General features: G+C 44.2%; 1 protein-coding gene across 1 annotated transcript in view; it reads right to left on the bottom strand.

Moving 5' to 3' along the window:
* Nucleotides 1–17,369, bottom strand: part of canx (calnexin) — a 30,831-nt gene extending 13,462 nt beyond the window's left edge. Inside the window, exons 1-9 of the mRNA XM_063000867.1 lie at nucleotides 17,320–17,369; nucleotides 6,856–7,059; nucleotides 4,417–4,490; nucleotides 4,267–4,325; nucleotides 4,028–4,169; nucleotides 2,541–2,622; nucleotides 1,694–1,886; nucleotides 1,418–1,607; nucleotides 128–241 (exon numbers count right to left, since the gene is read on the bottom strand). Coding sequence (XP_062856937.1) covers nucleotides 128–241; nucleotides 1,418–1,607; nucleotides 1,694–1,886; nucleotides 2,541–2,622; nucleotides 4,028–4,169; nucleotides 4,267–4,325; nucleotides 4,417–4,490; nucleotides 6,856–7,056 — 1,055 coding nt within the window. The 5' untranslated portion in view covers nucleotides 7,057–7,059; nucleotides 17,320–17,369. The remainder of the gene's footprint in view (nucleotides 1–127; nucleotides 242–1,417; nucleotides 1,608–1,693; nucleotides 1,887–2,540; nucleotides 2,623–4,027; nucleotides 4,170–4,266; nucleotides 4,326–4,416; nucleotides 4,491–6,855; nucleotides 7,060–17,319) is intronic.
* Nucleotides 17,370–17,745: the final 376 nt, after the last annotated feature.

Raw genomic sequence — 17,745 nt, 5'->3', positions numbered from 1 at the left:
AAAAAGGTTTTTACATCACCAACAAGTGCACCGTCCCAAAGGCTATACTGTATCAGCCACACACCCCCCTCCCAACCTTGCTTTATTCTGATCTATCAGGTGTTGGTGGTGCTGGTGTGTGAATTACCAGTCTTCTGGTTTGAGGGCATCGGGGTCGCCGATGTATTCGGGCTCGTCATCCAACCAGCCGTCGGGCTTCACTGCGTCCTCATCAGGGACCTTGGAGGGAGCGTCCTCGTCCCTAACAGGAAGAGAAGAGAAAAGCGACTTACATTACAGTTACAGTCTGAGCAATTGAGGGTTAAGGGTCTTGCTCAAGGACCCAGCAGCAGCAACCTGGCAGTGGTGTGGCTTTAACCAGCAACCTTCTGATTACTAGTCCAGTACCTTTAACTACTAGGCCACTGCTTGCCCTATGAAAAGAAATGAATTATATATTATGAATTATGGAAATGGGTGTCAAGGTATTTGCATACGCATTGGTGCATAAGACTGGTATGGCCAATTGTATATATTACTACAGTAGATCAATGCGTTTTTCTGGTGGCGCAGTGGAATAATCCTCTAGCACACCAGCACCGAGAGTCTGAACCCCCGGGTACAAATCTCGGCTCTGCTACCGGACAAAAGCAGACAAAATTGGAAAGACCGGCCTAAGGAGTTTCGTTTATCGACGCCGTGTAAGGACCTTGGACCTTGGGCGTCTGTACATAAAGTGGAGGAGCGCAGGGATCGGGGCGCGGCTCTCCGTACGCGAAGCTGACCTCACACGCAAATCCACCAAAGTATGGGAGAATAAGAAGGGATTGGTAGGACTGCACACACACATCGGAGGGCGTGTGCGTCGGTCAAAACACACCCAATACATTTTTGCTTGTGTGTTCCATTCGAGTTGCCATTTATTGAGCACATATTTCCATGAATTTAGTAGGGCCCTAATAATAAATGATATGTGAACTGCTGGTCTACAGAAGTAAAGCAAAGATCCAACCAGAGCTGTGCTGGAAGCTTGTTGTCGCTGTCAAAAGCAGCCTAAATGCCGGCATCAGCGTTAATACCAATGCAGTATTAATGCAACACGACAATAAACATCTGATTCATATGAGTATTAATAATACAAATAATAATATTTTATTTAATAAGCGCCTTTCAAGACACCCAAGGACACTTTACAATAAAAAATATTAAAATACAAAGACAAAGAAACAAATAATTAAGATACAGGAAGGTTAAGACATTATGAAATGAATAAATAATGAGAAAATATTATATAATCTAAAAGCTAAAGATAAAGAATTAAATATCCAATTTAAAAAACAAAAAATACACTGTATTTGCCAACAGTACGGAGTTTAGAGGCTGGTAATGTAAGAATTGACCCCCCCCCCCCCCCCCTCACAGTGTCGGACACACTCACCAGTCCTCAGGTTTGACTGCGTCCGGGTCCTGAATTTTGGGTCTCTCGTCCCAGTCCTCGGGCTTGTGGTCATCGGGGTCTTCGATCTCGGCGGGGGGGTTGACCGCAGGAGTCACATCGTTCAGCAGGTTTCCACTGCCCACCACCGTCTGATCGACCAGGATCTCGAAGCTGTTATCGGGGTTCAGCACTGCAGGGAATAACACAGCGTTACACCACGGGCGTGGAACAAAAGCACCCAGCACGAAGACCTAACCGAGGGACCGTAGTACTTACCCAGAGTGTAGAGGTGGGTCTTCTTGTCGGTGTAGTAGGTGCGAAGGTCTGATTCTGGCTTCTTGGCGTGTTTCTCCTCGAACTCGCCGGTTTTGGGGTTCTTGTGGCGGAAGATGAAGTGCAGCTTGTAGTCCTCGCCGCACTTGTCCGGTCCAAACATGATGGTGTAGGGGGTCTTATCCACAAACTCGTCCTGAAAAGAGGGGCGAGAGGAACGTTGCTTATTTTCTTTCATCGTAAACACAAGCCTAAGGCGACTATTACGGGTTTTTTTCCTCATCGCCAGGTTGGGCACGAACTGCTGCTTACTGTGGCGTTTATACCAAGCGGAGCGGCGAGCTAAACGATGAACAGAAATCTGCCTCATTGGCAGCACTTTGGAAAGGTCAGTGGATCGAGTGGCGCAGCGGTAAAACACACTAGCCCACCAGAACTGAGATCTCAAGCTCTGATATCAGCCTGCCGTGTGCCTACCCAGTCAGATTGGCTGTTCGGGGGAGGGACAATAGCTGAACAGCGTTCCTCATCGTGCAAGTGCGGCCTTTTCTGACTGATCGAGGCGTCTGCAAGAAAGGCGGCTCTGCCCACATGATACTGCGCTCTGTAAGAGCTCGATCAGGGCTGGGGCGGCAGTAGCTATTAATGATTTAAGGAATTTATCAAAAGGAAAGCGACGAACTGGGTCATTCAGAATTAAGTGTAAGTGGTAAATGGGACTGGTCTGCGATGCTCTGGGTAAGCGGCACCACCTCACACCATATAAAACAGGTTCTGCAGCGTGAATAAATACTAGCGGTTTTATTTATGATCCGACCAGTGAAAAGCACAACGCGCTAAGCACTCTCACCAGGTTGAGGTCGGGGCTTTGGGAGAGCAGTTTGACGTAGGCACCTCCACAGTCGATTCCATCCTGGAAGTTCACCTCATACCTGAAATCAACACACAACCATTCATACACCTGGTCAACACAACACATCAACCTGTAAAGAGTTTTCCGATTACTGGAGCCAATGTGGGCATCTAGTCGTACCCAATTCCCGATTTGTATTTCTGCCTCTACTGCTGTGAACTAACACAAGCCCCCCTCCGACACGCGTGCAGCAGCCGACCGCTTCTTTTCACCTTCGAGGGGGGTTCATACGAGGAGCCGTATAGCGCATGGAGAGTCACACACCGATCTCCGTCTCGACCCTCCCTCTCCGAGATGAGCCAATCACTGGTTCTGTCTGGAAACCCAGTGAGCTGCCTACTGCCTACCTGGGCACCTCAGTAGGTTTGTTTGTTTATTTGGATTCTAACGTCATGTTTTACACTTTTGGTTCCATTCCATCCATCAGTTCTCAAATTTACAGAAGGTTGCCGGTTCAAGCCCCGCCACCACCAAGTTGCCACTGTTGGGTCCCCGAGCAAGGCCCTTAACCCTCAATTGCTCATCGTGTAAGTCAGTTCGGATAAAAGCGTCTGCTAAATGCTGAAAATGTAAATGTACAAGGTGATATCGAATACAGTCGTTGGACTGTAGGAGGAAACCGGAGCACCCGGAGGAAACCCACACGGACACGGGGAGAACATGCAAACTCCACACAGAAAGGACCAGGGCCGCCCCAGCTGGGGATAGAACCCGGGACCTTCTTGCTGTGAGGCGACGGTGCTACCCACCGAGCACCTCAGTAGGAGCATTTTAAGGAATCTAAGAATTTAGACACGCCCTCTTCTCAGGAGTGTAGGATGATGTAAAATGCACCTATGTAGAGAGATCACTGGACACTCGCAATCTTAGACTTAAGACGTCGGCACTGGTGGGCAAAAGTGTTTTACTACTGCGTGCCCCAAGCACCCAAGATTGCTGGGTTTAAATCCCAGGCCTCTAGTCCCTAAAACAATGCAGTATGTGGATAAGCTGATCCATTTCAGCTTAAAAATGATCTGGATTGAGCGCCTGGGTGGCGCAGCGGTCTGGCATGCTCGCCCACCTCCACCACGACCTTAAATCTCAGCTCCGAGATCCAGGATCGAATCTTAGCGATGCTATCGACTGGCGGGGCGATGGACGGTGCTCTGTTTCAAGGTGTTCTTGCCTTACTTATCATTATTACTTACTTATTATTATTACTCGTCCTTGCTCTGTATTCATCAGTGCAACTGGACCCACTGCAACCCTGACCATTTGTTTGTAAATGTCTATTCTGTATAAAAGCTACACCGAAACATGAAACATTTACTGAAACATGTTGCCGAACTGAGACCCTGACCACCTGAGCCATAGCCCCCTTAACGTTCTGTAACATCCCTAAACTTTTCACTCCTCTAAGAAGTGAGTGTACTTGTACTCACTGGACGATGAGGGGTTTGGTGTCGAAGGTGAAGGGGCGCAGCAGTAGGCCGGAGACGGCGTGATGTTTGGCCCTGGACTTCAGGACCAGACCTTTATCTCCGGGCAGCTTGCTGTCCTTCATTTCCTCCACCGCCCATTTACCTGAGCGAGCAAACACACACACACACGGTGAAGTCCACACTATTACAAAAGCTTTAATTCATACTCCCAGACAGAGAGTGTGACGGGGAACCCTCACCATCGTACTTGGCGATGTCCTCGTCGATGCCGTCCTTCTTCGCCTGGGATAAAACCCACCTGAGAAAATAAAATCAATATTTTGAATACAGAATATGAGGGATGTTCACGTCTCTTACGGTTCTGCTGCAGGAGATTAAAGGTCTCTCACCCGTCCAGCGTTCCCTTATCAAACGACTCGGCGAAGAAGTGCTCGCCCTTGGGTTCAGGAGCTTTATACGTCACCTGTGACATCAATACATAAAACATTAGAGCCCAAAACATAAAGCATTTTATTTGTGTGTTTTGATGTTGGTAATCTGGTCAGCAGATTAATTCAGAAGCACAATGTATTTATTTTAGGGCTGTCAAACGATTAAAATTTTTAATCGCGATTAATCTCAGAATTTCATATAGTTAATCGCGATTAATCGCATTAAAAAAAATCTGTGTAAATGTTATAGAAAACAAGGATTTTTAAGTGAAATGTTACAATTAAAATGGTGAACACATTTTATGCTAAATGTACTGATGTTAAAAACTGCTGGGACAAGAGAAAACTGTAAGGGAGTTTATTCACTCACATACTAGGCAGTAAATGTCAGATTGTAGTTTAGAATTTCTCCATCAGCAAACATTGTAGATCAGCGGTGCTTTAGGTGGGATAAGGCGTAGTTATTGTAACAGACTTTTCTGTGGTTGTATTGTGACGATGGTTTGATGGCCGTTTCTACACGAAGTGAGTGTGTTTTGACCCTTTGGGGCTTCCATAGTTCATGAACTAACGTGCTTGACTCAGCTTTCCGGTATTTGGTACCTTAACAGATTAGGTTAATAAAGTGTTCTGCTCCCGACAACTTGTGAATATAGCGTGTATTTATTTCTTTATTAGTGCATCACTACAACGCTCGGTTACATTATGTTAACAAACCGCAAATGAAAAACGGTGGCAAGTCCGACATTAAAACGTTTGTTCTACCAGTCAAGTATCAACATGAACTAGAATTTGCGTTAACGGCACTATTATTTTTAATCGCGTTAAATTGAAATCGCATTAATGCGTTATTATCGCGTTAACTTCGACAGCCCTAATTTATTTATTAGGATTTTAACGTCATGTTTTACACTTTGTTTACATTCATGACAGGAACGGTTGTTACTCATTACACAAGATTCATCAGTTCAAAAACAGTCATGGACAATTTAGTATCTCCAGTTCACCTCACACACGGGGAGAACATGCAAACTCCACACAGAAAGGACCCGGACCGCCCCACCTGGGGATCGAACCCAGGACCTTCTTGCTGTGAGGCGACAGCGCTACCCTGGTAGTATTAACTAGCTGTAGGTTAATTAACTGTAGGTGTGAGTCAGATAAGTGCTTTTAGTCCTATAATTGATAGAAAGTTAATCAGTGTTTCAGCTCTGGTGCGGTTGTAGATGTCAGTGGGACAAAAATATCAAACAGTGTGTCGTCAGAGTAGAGACGGGATGATCATTTATATGTTGCATAAAGCATTTTATCCTGGTCAGGGCCGTGGTGAGTCCAGACAGTCCTTCCATCCCCAAAACAAAGTGAATTATATCTGCTAGCTGATAGAGCTTGTTCGTTTTTGTTACGCCATGTTATAACATTGAGAATCTGTGTTTTATTGGTCCTGTACTTATATGTAGAATATATATTATATTATATTGTTATATATATTTCTATCAGAACCAGCATGAACCTCCTCAGCAGTTTGAGCTACAGCAGCTCGTCTGTTGGACCGGACCACACGGGCCGGCCTTCGCTCCCCACGTGCATCGATGAGTCTTGACCGCCCATGATCCTGTCGCCGGTTTACCACTGTTCCTTCCTTGGACCACTTTTGGACACAACCCCACAAGATCTGCAGTTTTGTCTAGCCATCACAATTTAACCCGTCAAACTCACTCGGATCCTCACGCTCACATTTTTCCTGCTTCTAACATCAACTTTGAGGATAAAATGTTCACTTGCTGCCTAATATACCCCCCCCCCCCCCCCCCCACACACACACTGGTGGGTGTGTGTAGTTGTTTGTTTGTTTTTGTTTATTGCCATTCCAGCTCAATTTGGCTATGTACATGGCATTATATGTGGGTTCAAAAACCAAGTTTAAGTTGAATCAAAATTGATGTACTATATTTGGTTCTTTATTTTTAGATAATTCAAGAAATTAAGTATTTTTTGTGGATTATTGTGTTGGAAAAGATCTTTCATATTAGTGTCTTTGTAATATGTTTTTCTACTATTGTCGATGGCTTGGCATTCTGTCAGGATATGTTTTATTGATAACTGTGATCCACAGTACTGGCAGGGTGTGTGTATATATATGTTTTCAGTCTGATGTTATTAAGGGCCTTGAGGATTACTTCTGTTTCTCTTGGGTAAGAGGTTCTTTTAGCTGATGCTGCAGCTGAGGTTTGAACCCAGATCTCAGTGGTGGTGGAACGGCCCAGCCATCGGGAGGTGCACCAGTCACAAGTCCGGATGTAATAATAAGGGGTGAATCTGGGGTAAAAACCGTGCAAGATGGTATTCAGACACGAGGACCTTATCGTTCCGCTGTGGCGACGCCAGTGATCTTACTTTAGGTGCAGCGGGGGTCTTAATCTCTGGTTCAGGTTCTCCTTCTTCTTCTTCGGCATCCAGCAGCTCTTCGTCCCCCAGGTGTTCCATGTCGTCCTCCACGTCCGCGTCGTCCTCGTCGTGGTCGTGGGCGCGTACCCGCAGCGTGACGCACAGGCTCAGCGCCAGCAGCAGCACACACAGTCGCACCTTCAGCTCCATAGTCTGGACACACGGAGGAAAAAGAAGCGAATAAACGACTGAGGTTGGTTTCTAAATACATACCAAAGTCCTGCTGTTCTGAACAGGGTTACGGAGAGGTTCCTCTGACCCTAACGACCCCGTAATGGGTTCTAATGTTTCTTCTAATGTCTATAAACTGTACAGTAAGAGTGCAACTTAGGTGACGTATTAATTAATAAGATTGACTGACCAGAGCTCAACAGTGTGACTATAGTACTTGGACTTAATTTCTACACTCACTGTCCATTTGTAGTCCTACAATTACTGACTGTAGTCCATCTGTTTCTCTACATACTTTTTTAGCCCACTTCCACCCTGTTCTTCAAGGGTCAGGACCCCCACAGGACCCCCACAGAGCAGGTATTATTTAGGTGGTGGATCATTCCCGCTGCTGGAGGTTTTAAACACCTCACTGTCACTGCTGGACCGAGAATAGTCCACCAACTAAAAACATCCAGCCAACAGAGCCCCGTGGGCAGCGTCCTGTGACCACTGATGAAGGTCTAGAAGATGACCGACTCAAACAGCAGCAATAGATGAACGATTGTCCAACTAGGTAGGAGTGGACAGTGAGTGGACACGGTATTTAAAAACTCCAGCAGCGCTGCTGTGTCTGATCCACTCATACCAGCTCAACACACACTAACACACCACCACCATGTCAGTGTCACTGCAGTGCTGAGAATGATCCACCACCTAAATAATACCTGCTCTGTGGGGGTCCTGTGGGGGTCCTGACCATTGAAGAACAGCATGAAAGGGGGCTAACAAAGCATGCAGAGAAACAGATGGACTACAGTCAGTAATTGTAGAACTACAAAGTGCTTCTATATGGTAAGTGGAGCTGATAACATGGACAGTGAGTTTAGAAACAAGGAGGTGGTTTTAATGTTGTGGCTGATACAGATATGTGGGTATAAATATAGAAATACTGAATAACTGGTTATTAATTACTGGTAAATAACCAGTGTAAAGTAGAACAGTAACAGGAACATAAACACGGCGAGCAGAACCAGTTACTATCACAACACTGCCATGGTGCATCTCCACCTCATAACGACAACAGAGCCACTTCTCGCCTCCTCAGCCCCTTTCCCTTAAATCCAAAGAGATTACGCCTCCAAACACACACACACACACACACACACACACACACAGGGACAACACTATTATTATCTTCGCAATCGCAATATTTGATCTGTGCTATCTTGTTACTATTGTTCACTTGTTGTGAAGCTCCCTCCATTGATGACGCATCGTTGGTTCCAATAAAATCCAGCGTGAACACGGGCCGGTTCTCTACTTAGCACCAAGGTTCTAAGAAGCCTGAACGGAAGCCTCAAAAATGACCATCAATCTATAAAAAAATGCTGGTCAGTGATTAAGTAGTGGACTGTTATACTGTCCATGTGCTGGGGGGGTTAAGTGGCTGCATTGGAAGATTAAGACATGAAATCCAATCCGTAGCATCATCTACATCTCTGAGACCGGCTCCTGGACCCGAGATCTGACTCGGTATCTGACCGGTATCAGTTCGTTGGCAGAAAATTGGAAATCAAATCAGCTTTCAACATCAAAAAAGCATCCGAGTCGAGCTCTGCTTTTATAACCGCGGTAGCTTGGCAGGAAGCGGCTCGAACCTCATCTGGTGCCCTGAAGGTGCGGCGCAAACCTAATTTCCTTCTCGATCCAGGAAGCACTGGAGGTTCACTGTTCATGAACCGCCGCTCCCAGAGGAACCAGGAGGTGTAGCGAGCGTACCGAGGATTTCTACCTGGTATCCACGAACATACACAAACATACACATCTCCCTCGCTAATTAAAGCACACTAGAAGAACCCATGGACTCCACACACTGATCTAATGAGCTTCTGTTGCTCAGGATTGGCTTTGATAGAAGAACCAGTAGCAGCTAGTGATGTTAATGATTAACCTATAAATCAATCATTCATCATAGTGAGTACTCATGGTTCCTGGTCTAGAAGGGTAACCAAATTTAGCACTGGTGTGGGCGCTCAACCACTGCCAGGCTTCCACTATTAGACTCTTGAGCAATTGTTAATGTAGCCCAAGTAGATTTTGATGACTGGTAAAGAAGAGCTTAAATGTGAATGCAAGTGCCAGTGTGGTAATGGAAAATTTCCACAAAAAAAAAAGAGGGGTGTGTTCCCCTTTAAGAGGTTCCTTCAACCAAGGGGGGCAGGAACTAAGAGAACTCAGAAAAAAGACTCAGTAAGGACTCACAACTGGGATATTTTGCTTTATTTATTCTTTTATATTTTTTTATTCCATTTTGGAGATCTCAATTTGGTTGTTCTGTTGACATAACTGCAAAAACGTATTGATCATACCTCAACAATATCTGATGTGAGATATCGATTCAAATGACTATTTTAGTTCAAATCCATTTCACCAAATGTAATTTAGGTTTTATTTTCCTTTAAGAAAATCACCATACTGTCCATATGTCAACTACAGCAGGGGTTTTCAACCTGTGGGGCGGCTCGAGTGTCTGACCAGGGGGCGTGGTCAGACTTCTAAAACTAAAGCAATACATTTTTCACACACGGGAGACTAGTCTAACTGACCACGCACAAACGAACGTTTAAAGTTCAGTCTGAAAAAACCCTTAAAAGTAGGTCTAACAGTGAAGATAAACCGGCGACAGAAGCAACGACGTGTGTGTGTGTGTGTGTGTCTTTAAGAGAGGAGACGCTCTGTTCACAGTATCGATATAAGTGATTCAGGAGTCGATTCATTTTAAGCGCAGCGTAAGTTTCTCTTCTCAGATATCTCTCTGTTTTTACTGTTATTAATAAATGTTGCGGTTGTAAATAAACACCAGATACTACAGAACATTCTGTGTGACCCTCTTACCTTAAAAAGCTCGGGCTTATTTAAACTGCTATTACCACAGAGCGGTAACCGGGTCAGACTCGTTCTGCCTGTGGAGCTAAACGTTTTCTGTCAGTCCGAGCAGATGATCCTGAACTAACCAACTTAGTAACTGATGAACTTTTGCCTCTGCTCGGTTCTGTGAAGTAACGTTTTCTGTTCATATCTACATCAAAAGCAAGAACCGCTTACGATTTACCAAAGTGAACCACGAATTTATATAACGTGCTGAGAGAATCGACTCAGATGGGATCGAGCTGTATAGACCACTGAAGTCGTGTCGTCATTTTGTAGGCCACGCCATGTTGTTATGCCCGTATTTGGTAACCCGGGTCTAAGAGAAATTTCGAATGGGAAATATGAGCGGAGATTTCGCAAATTGCCTCTCTGGCATCCTGTAGTCATAAAAAATGTTCCAAAGCTGTTAGGTTTTGTTTTATGGAGATTCTTCTGTCTATTATCACTGGATCCTCTGAATTATGAAGTCGTTAAAGAGTCAAAATATGAATAGTGCGACATGTAAGCTAATGCTACTGCGCGCTGAATTGACGTCACTAGACTGGAAGCCTCTTAATGTTTTCTTTTTTCTTTTCTTGTATAAGCCTCTTAGATAACCGCACGAAGCAGCGCGATTCACCGGTGTAACAGTGGAGCGATATTCACAAGTTTTGGTTGATATTTTTAGTAGCTAGATACATTAAAGTAGAAAGCGAGGACGGTCGGGTGTTACGCCTTCGGTTGTACTCACCAAAAGCGGGCCGCTCGTTCCGTCGATTCGATCGGTGTAGTTCAGTGACGTCTAATTAATGCGCAGCAGCGTTAGCTTATTAGTATTACGACCCTTTAACGACCTCGTAATTCAGAGGATCCGGCGATGTACAGGAGAAACATGTACACAGGACAAAACGTACAGGGTTCTGGACATGTTTATTCAGCACAGGATGCGTTCGAGACGATTTTTTGAAAACCCCGTTCATTTTTCCTATAGGAAATCTGAGTTAGAACCTTAGATTAATAGAGTTGGATTAATTATAGAACCAATAGATTAAGGAAACCTCATAGTGTGGTTAAATTCTTCTTCTTCTTTGCTTATCTGATCAGTACCTCTAGATTTATTTAGAAAGAAACCGCCTCACCCCCCCGTTACACTCACAATTGTAATTCTCTTTGAATAAAATGCTGCAAATGTAAATGCTTTAGTCCAACCACTGGCCATCTAAGCAGATATAAGCATCTATACTGGGGTAACTGATCTAATAGGGTAAAACCTAATTTAGCACTGGTGTGGGTGCTCATTCATCAATCTCAGCAGAGCCACCGACCCGACCGGGCGTCCACACAGACACAACTAGTTGTGTTAGAGGGAGGGAGGGTTGGACAGGGTCTCTCTAGGACTGGACTCGTGACGCGGCTCTTTGCGGGAACCCGAAACCAGCAGGTGAGAAGAAGTGGCCGCCGATTAGATCGGTGTTGCAGGGACTCTCTTTGATCTGACAGAGGTTCCAAATTGGGAACTGGATATGACTTGATCGGGTGATAGAGGTATATACAGAAATAAAAATAGAAAGTGGCCAAAAAAAGGGTGGCTACTGTGGTAGCCTAGTGGGTAGAGCTTGGGGTTATCAATCAAAAGATTGTCCAGGCTCTGCTATGCGGCCACTGTTGGGCCCCCGAGCAAGACCCTTAATTCTGTCTGCTTCATGGGCGCCGTACGATGGCTGATAAACCGAATAAGGAATTTCATTGCACCGTTTTATTTCTTTTTTATAACCAGCTTATTTATCATGTGGCTATTTAAATACTATCAATTGGGAAGTACGAACTGGTTAAAACGTCCAGCTCCGGTCGACCAGCGAACAAACGGAGGGTGTTGGTTCTACTTCACGCTTAATTTTCCCATCCTGGAACTCTATTCATATGCAAAGTTTGGGGGAGGAAAAGTTAAACCCAACACTAGACAGAAACGTCAGGAACGTGGGATCACCGCCGACTCTGACTGGCAAATCACATTAGCAAGGGTGATTCGTGTCTATTAATCGATATGGTGCAACACTGGGATTTGAGGTTTGGAACTTGTAGGGACTGGGGTCTTGTGAATAAATGAGTTCCCGAAATCCTGACCAGGAGACTGACCACACTCCACTGGAGACTGAAGGGCTAATCGAGCTGGAGCAGGTTTATCCGGATGACCGGTGTGGGGGGTGGGGATCGGTTTCATCAATCCGATCAGGGACGCGCTAATCCGGCACACAATGACGGGCTGAATGAGACCACGCCCGCCAATGGAGGTCTGAAGTAGTTCGAGATAATGACCACACCTGAAACTGAAACACTCCTCACCCCTCCTTGTTTACGTTACTTCTCATGTTCCCTGGCTGGTGTGGTATTTGGGATTGAACTGGTGCAGAGGGGTCAGTCCTGAAAGTTCACTGACCATCTGAACAGAGATGATCGTGTGTACAGAGGTACCAAACGCCCCAGTGTTGTTATTATTATGAATCGATTGACAGCGGGTCCTTATAGAGGCCACGGCAACCTCAAGCTGTAAGGGTTTGGTCAGTGCAACGAGACCATGTAACCAGTTCGTTCATGTTTAGAGATGTCGAGATGAACCAGTGAATCGATTACAGACAAATCAGTCGTCGGTCGATGCTGTTGGTTTAAAAAACTCATTTCAGCTTCTTTGCACCAGCTGATGCTCGATTTAGAGCCACAATGAAGCCCCAGATCTCCAGGAACAGCGGTATCGAGGTAGCACGCTTATCCACCCTTTAAAAGCAGGGTTCCATCCATGATGACAATAAATGTCAGATTTTGGTCCAGTCACTTGTAATCTCACGGTTGGACGACTGCAACTCCCTCCTGGCAGGTGCTCCCAGGTCCACTATTATCCAAAATGCAGCTGCTCGTCTGGTTTTTAACCAACCTAAACGCTGCCACATCACCCCACTGCTGCCATCTCTTCAACAGCTCCTGTAGCTGCACGTATTCAGTTTAAAACACTGACGCTCGCCTACAAAGCCAAAAATTTACCCCAAACTACCTTCGTGGTCTAATCAAACCACGCTCTGTACCGCGCAACCTCCGAGCCACTAGTCTCGCTCGACTTGATCCTCCACCCAGGACTCCAGGAAGACGAGCATCAAGGACCCAAATGGTGGAACGAGCTTCACTTATCTGTCTCTTGCTGTCTTCAAAAGACGATTAAACACCTTCATCACCTCTTTACTAAGCACTAAAGCAGACCTGTACTTACTTACTAACGCTCTTATTCTTTTAAAGAAAACAAAAAAACTTTGGTTCTATCAGGGTTTTAGCAGATTTGTGTTCTAGAACTGTTGTCTACTTAAACTAGAGTAAGGTAACGTTCACTACGGAAGCTCTTCTGTACGTCACTCTGGATAAGAGCGTCCGCTAAATGCCGAAAATGTAAATGAATGTATGACCATCAAAAAACCATGTTTGACCAAAATGACTCTGGATCCAGAACTGTTTTCATTCGGGCTTCTTAAAACCTTGGTGCTATTCAGAGATCTGACCCATGTTAGGACCAGTTTTTATTGGAACCAATAGGAAGCAGTTTTACTATCATGCTGCTGAGTTTCTGATTTGTACTTAACAGATCCAATGTTCATTATTCCAATAAAATAAACACGTAATAAAGTAGGGCACACTGGAACCCTGAGCTTAAAGGGTGGATAAGCGTGAGTCCTTAATAATACCGCTGTTCCTGGAGACCTGGAGCTTCACTGTGGCTCTAAATCAAGCATCAGCTGTTATTTATTTATTAATTTATTTATTTGGATTTTAACACCATGTTTAACACAGATGTGTCACTTTATTGAAAGACAGGTATTATGTTCAAGCGTCAGCAGGTGCGAAGGAGCTTAAATGAGCTTTTTAAACTGAGAGCATCAACCGATGATTGATTTGTCTGTAATGGGTTCACCGGGTCATCTCAACGTCTCTACACACAAACGATCTGGTAATGTGAATAACGTTTATACAGTCTCGTTCAGTCCACCGAAGCCTATCTTCACCTCTTAAGTTAGTAAAACAGGTACCATCGTGGGTCTTTCTTAAAAGTAAAGTGGCGTTAGGAAAGATCTGTAACGTGTATAATTACAGGGTGTGAAGTGGCTAATGATCAGCTAGAATGCCTAACAGGCTGACCGACCTTTAAACCAATTCTCTGGGACTGTGGTAGTTTTATCTAGGAAACACACACACACACTCTTTTGTGCCTCTCTTTCCCAGACCACCGCCCTGCTTTGATTGCCCCCCACTGCTACTGACACACAGCCAATCGAGTGTCTGCATAGCCACCCGGCCGTTCGATAGCGCCACTGGAATTCAAACTCCAGAGCTCGAAGTGGTCACACACTCCTCTTAAGCTTTTTTTTTAATTAATGCAAAGTGCAAGTATTGCGTTCACACAGGAGAACCAGGACAAAGTCGGTGCACTATGAACATCCTGATTGATGAAGTCATTAACACCTCCTGCACCGAGTGGTCACAGTCAGTTACACAAATTAACACACACAAAAAAGCATTTGCTTTGCTTATTGATGCAATTTTCCATAAAATGACCCGTCGCGCTCGTTTTTATGAGTCGATACGTCACTACTTTATAATCACACACACACAGTGACATGGTGCAAAGTGTAGGAGGAATATTAGTAATAATAATAAGTTAGATTTATTTACATTTACATTTTCAGCATTTAGCACACGCTTTTATCCAAAGCGACTTACATTATACAGTCTAAGCAATTCAGGGTTAAGGGCCTTGCTCAAGGGCCCAACAGCGGCAACCTGGCAGTGGTGGGGTTTGAACCAGCGACCTTCTGCTTGCTAGTCCAGTATCTTAACCACTTGGCTACAACTGCCCTTATATATTTATATAGCGCCTGTCTCATACTCGAGGTCGCTGTTTACAGAAGGGAAATGATCCCAACCTTTTTTGCACCACGGACCGGTTTCACATAAGATATAATTTCACGGACCGGTGGGGCGAAGGGACTTAAAATAGAATGACTGGACTACTCACAAATGAGCTGCAACGAGAAGCTGCTTCCACCTGGGGGTGATATGAGACGATAAACACCCGTGTGTTGGAAATAAAAGCAGCGTTTTCATGGCTGATGTAGCGATCTCTAATTATTAATTCTTTCTGTGTTTTAAAGGATGAAAATGATTAACAGAAACGGAGAGATTGTGGTTTAGGGCCATGAGACTGAAAGATCTTGCCCATGCCAAGACCAGTCTGAAAGTAGGGATGGCAAGGAGGCCAGTATCAGTGAACCTGAGTGTACGGGCGGGGCAGTATGGGTGAATAAGCTCAGCTAAATAAGGTGGAGCAAAGACTTGTAGGTGAGCAGGAGTCGTTTAACTGGTGAATCTTTCTGGACTTCGGTTCAGGTTAATCATGACTTGCAGAAGTGAAACATCCCCAGTATCAGCAGTGTGATAACAGGAAGATCTACCTGCTTCCTGTGCCTCGTTCAGGTCTGACGACTCCCTTAACAGGAAGACGAACACGAGCAACGATTTTTACCGTTACAGGTTAAAAAAGTAAACCCACACAACCCGTTGGAGAATATTCTGGATGTGTCTGATAACAAACGTGGTCCTGGTGGTTCCAAACCAGTCAGACAGGTTTACAACAGACCCCCCAACCCACACAAACATTGACACATATGCTAACATAATGCTTTACGTAGTCCTATCTCTAAACGTACACAGATGATCATGCAGGTGAACCGTTTTGTATTCAGTTCTTCACCTCACTAATTAAAACACACATTTTTAGCAGCTTTGCAGATTCCGGGCTGGTTTTTTTATTCATCTTATCCATGTAATCAGCATTTAATCTTTTTTTAAAGGATGATTTTGGACAAGAGCCCCTTGACAGAGCAGCCACAAAGCCAAACCAATAAATTATCATACTGGCTTGTATATACAACAACACTGTAGTTAGTACAAAAATTAAAAACATGGCATAACACTATATGGACAAAAGTATTTGGACACCACTTCTAATTTTTACATTTGTGTATTTTAGCCACAAAAATTACAAACAAGTGAGCAGCTTTGGAATGACCTAGAACCATCAATTGAGGCTTTCCTGACCAACATCAGTGCCCAGTCATACAAATTCTCTGCTGACTGAATGGGCACAAACTCCCCTTAGACAAAAAAGGGGAAGTCTGGTTCCTCGTAAGGTTCCTTCCTGTAATTTTAAGGGAGTTTTTCCTTGTCACTGTCGCCCTCGGCTTGCTCAACAGGGGTTTTTTGGTCCGTCGGTCCTGGATTCGGTAAAGTTGCTTTGAGTCGATGTCTATTGTAAAAAGCGCTATATAAATAAATTTAACTTGTTGTTCTATTTAAAAAAAACAGGGGTTTTGGTCTGTCGGCCCTGGGGTTTTTGGTCTGTCGGCCCTGGGGTTTTCGGTCCGTCGGTCCTGGATTCGGTAAAGTCGCTTTGAGTCGATGTCTATTGTAAAAAGCGCTTTATAAATAAATTTGTATTTTGTTGTTCTACCTAAAAAGAGGTCACATAGAGGTCACTCTGTTTTAATACTGTTTGTTTTCAGCTCTCTGAATACTTTTGGTCATGTAGTACCCCTCAAAGTCCCCCAAACCTACATAAGCATGTGTACAGCTGAGCTCTGCTGTATTTACTGGTGCAACCCGAGTGTTTATGGCGCAAAATACTAAATTAATAACTAAACACGATCAAAAATGCGCATCTAGTCCATTTTATTAAGAATTCACTAACAGTTTGCAAAATCTCACTTGCTGACATTGACTCGCTTATGACCTAAAGCTGAATTTCAGTTACAATATTTAACTATTTAACATTTAAATATGTCAGTAGTGAGATTAACATATTTGTAGCTGTATCCCAAATCACGTCGACTGAATGACAGAGTGCACTAGGCAGGGTGTGAGATTCATCAGTGCACGTATTTCGAGATCAATTTGGGACACAGCCCTCAATAATAAGACACACAGGCTGTTGCAACCGACTGTTATTGTTTACTCGTGTCTTTTAAAGTTATTCTAAATGCTGATTAAGAAAACTAAAGATTTATTATATAAAATATTGAAAAACGTGTTTTTTTATTATAAACAATTAAGAAAATATATGCACTGACATGACACCTACTAGCTGTAGCTATGCTAATTAGCATAGCCGGCCTGGCGAGCCACGCAAATCGACAAGCTTGCGCACAAATGAGCTGCCTAAAATAACTCCGCATTCTACACATTATTTAACAACCGCATCTTTATACATTTATATTTAATTCAAACTAATCGATTTAAGTAAGTGACTTTACTCACCCGCTGCTCTCTGATGGACACAAACCGCCTGCAACTACAGAGGATCACGTGTGACCATGGAGAATGAATGCACAAGTTGTAGCCCCTCCCTAAGCCTCATCTGATTGGCTACAACCTTCAAGGAGCGGCCGTCTTTCAAGAATTGTCAGCTCATGATTGGCTAAAACTTCTGTCTGTCATAAACAGCTATCTCCGCCTCCAAACTGACCCTCGTGGACAGCCGTGATTGGCTGCGCATCACGGGGAAAGACATACGACAACTGAACACGGAGTCGATTCTGTGTTCAAATCTACGAATCGGGAGTTGATTAGACACCCAAAACTCGCAATGGCAAATTCCTATCGATTATTAATCTAAATATAAAAAACACACAATCTCGAACGAGATGTTTTTAAGTTAATAAGAGTTTTATTCAAGTATATGAT

This window comes from Trichomycterus rosablanca, chromosome 8, assembly GCF_030014385.1.
Source record: "Trichomycterus rosablanca isolate fTriRos1 chromosome 8, fTriRos1.hap1, whole genome shotgun sequence".
NCBI classification, from domain to species: Eukaryota; Metazoa; Chordata; class Actinopteri; order Siluriformes; family Trichomycteridae; genus Trichomycterus; species Trichomycterus rosablanca.
The sequence above is the reverse complement of the archived record's forward strand: the minus strand, read 5'-3'. Positions and strand labels throughout refer to the sequence as shown.